At 31.0% G+C, this 2471-nt stretch overlaps 1 protein-coding gene across 1 annotated transcript; it reads right to left on the reverse strand.

Moving 5' to 3' along the window:
* Positions 1-469: 469 nt before the first annotated feature.
* Positions 470-1630, reverse strand: LOC107030282. Its single transcript, XM_015231619.1, has one exon. It carries the CDS (start codon positions 1628-1630, stop codon positions 470-472), a length of 1161 nt encoding a protein of 386 aa, XP_015087105.1.
* Positions 1631-2471: the final 841 nt, after the last annotated feature.

The following is a 2471-nucleotide window of genomic DNA, read 5'->3' on the forward strand; positions in this document are numbered from 1 at the left end:
TTATTTTTAATTTAAATAGGAAGAGATATGAACTTCAAGGTCTTAGACAACAATCAAATGCACAAGTTGCTTTTCAGTATTTCTCCAAGGAGACTGACACTTTACCAATTTTGGGGTGGAAGCGATTGAGAGAAAATATTGAGAAGAAGGTATATGGATGAAGGTGTGTTTTATTTATGAGGAAAGCTCCTCTATTTATACACATAAATTACACCGTCATACTATTTTCTTTACATAATTGGCCGACCGTCATACTATTTTCTTTACATAATTGGCCGACAAACTTTTTACATGATTAGCCGACAAACTATTTACTTTACGACTTTTATACATTTGGCTTTTTTCAGCCGACGCAACACGACAAAAAAAATAAAAAGACTCTTACTTTATACATATGGCTGATACTCAGCCGACACAAAACGACGAAAAAATTCTTACTTTACAGACTCATCATATATTTTTTTTTATCTTATTCTAATTGTACATCTGGTATGTAATTTTCTTCTCCTTCACACTTTGAGCATAGGTGATCCGGATATTTTTGCCCAGTCAATTTACAGTATCTTGTCATTAGATTGGAGGAAATGAAGTTCTTCCGAATAGCTCTTGTTGTGGGCGTAGTTTCTGGTCTAAGTAGACTTAATATCCATTGTCTTAACTCTTCCATATATGCTTCTCTTATATCTCTGCAGTTTGAATAGATAATTGTCTGGTCTCTGTTGTAATATGTCCATATTGCATTTTCGTTTAAATAATTATTTGTTATCTCGTTTAATATGGTAGCTATTCCGATAGTTCTCTTGTTTGCATAGAATTCCGGAATATCTACTTTCTGTATCTCTTCCTGGGTATCTATCTTCTCAGGGATTATCATTTCCCTTGTTAATCCAATTTTTATAACTTGGATTGTAGGTTTGACTTCGTCATATAGTATTTCTGCTGTAGCTGCATAAAACTTTATATAGAAAAGAGTGCCTTTAGTTATCCTCTTATATTGCAAAAATGCTTTATATAGTTCCGGTATCTTGGATATCTCATCTCCTGTCACTGTATATACTGTGCTAAGCAAGCCATAGTTGTAGCAAGTTGCTATTAGATTTGGATTAGTTCCTGGCTGTGCAATTAGCTTATTATATCCTTGTAAATATTGGGTTATATAGTCTTCATTGGGATTTTTCGTATTTTTAGCTCTGGGGTTTTGGTTTAGAAATGTTTGTACTTTGTATATATTTTCGATATATGTCCTGGATATGTAATTATATGTTTGTTTCTGGGATTCTAGGCTAGCTTTGTAGGTATTTGTCTGTGGGGTAACAGATATATCTTTTTGGGTATTTTGAGGAGTATATGGTTTTGAGAATAACTTATTCATATTTACATTTGTATATTTTACCTTAGCCTCCTCCTTTTTTGTAGATTGTCCTGCTGTAGATGTGCTGGCTGTAGCTGCATTTGAACAAACATTGTTATGGGTTTTTCGGAGTTTCCCAACGTCTCCTTGTAGCTCCGCATGTTTTTGGTCATGCTGCTGACCTAGCTCCGCATTTTTAGAGTCATGCTGCTGACTATTAGTTTTCAGATTCTGTACTTCTGTTTCTATTTTTTCTACTTTCTGGCATAGATTTGTCATCATTGCCAATAGATCTTTCATCATATCTCTTTCTTGAGAGGTAGTCTGCAATAAGGTTTTCATTAGTTTTAATAATCTCAATTGTAAATGTAAAATTTAATATATTTAATACTAATCTTCTTATTTCTTTTGTTGTAACTGAATCGTCTATCTTTTTGGTTATCCACCACTTTACCTGTGTGTTATCTGTCCTTACAATAAATTTATTGTAAACTATATATGGTTCGAATGCTAGTAAACATTTATATAATGCAAATAATTCCTTTCTATTTATTTCCCATTTTCCTTGTGCTTCAGTATATGATCCTGAGTAATATCTGCAATGGTGTTCTATCTTTTCTTTGTTATATTTATATTTTAGTACTCCTCCATAACTGTGATCACTTGAATCTGTTTCAACTATATATATAAATGTCTTATTTTCATCAGGAAAATATAGTTTTGGTAATCTTTTGCATAATTTTTTGATATTTTTTATATGTTCTTTATCTTTATTGTCAAAGTAATATTCAACATCTTTTTTAAGTTTTTTATATAGTGGTTTTAAATGTTCTGCTAGTTTTGGTATGTATTCTCTTACTTGATTTACTAGTCCTAAAAATGATTGTAATTTCTTTTTTGTATCTATATTTTCGTCAAGGGTGATTATCTTTTGTACTATGTGAGTTTGCATTTTTATTCCATTTTTATCTATTTGTATGCCTAGAAATTCTATCTGTGGTTTCATTATTTCTGCTTTGCTTTCACTTAAGCTTATACCTGAATTTTTTATTATATGTATGAATTTTTCTAATAATCTTATATGTTCTTCTTGTGTTTTAGAATATAATAATATATCATC

The sequence above is a fragment of the Solanum pennellii genome, chromosome 9, assembly GCF_001406875.1.
Source record: "Solanum pennellii chromosome 9, SPENNV200".
Lineage (NCBI taxonomy): Eukaryota > Viridiplantae > Streptophyta > Magnoliopsida > Solanales > Solanaceae > Solanum > Solanum pennellii.

Bases quoted from the DNA above. Each gene is read 5' to 3' on its own strand.
- LOC107030282 (XM_015231619.1), bottom strand. From the start codon at position 1,630: ATGACAAATCTATGCCAGAAAGTAGAAAAAATAGAAACAGAAGTACAG.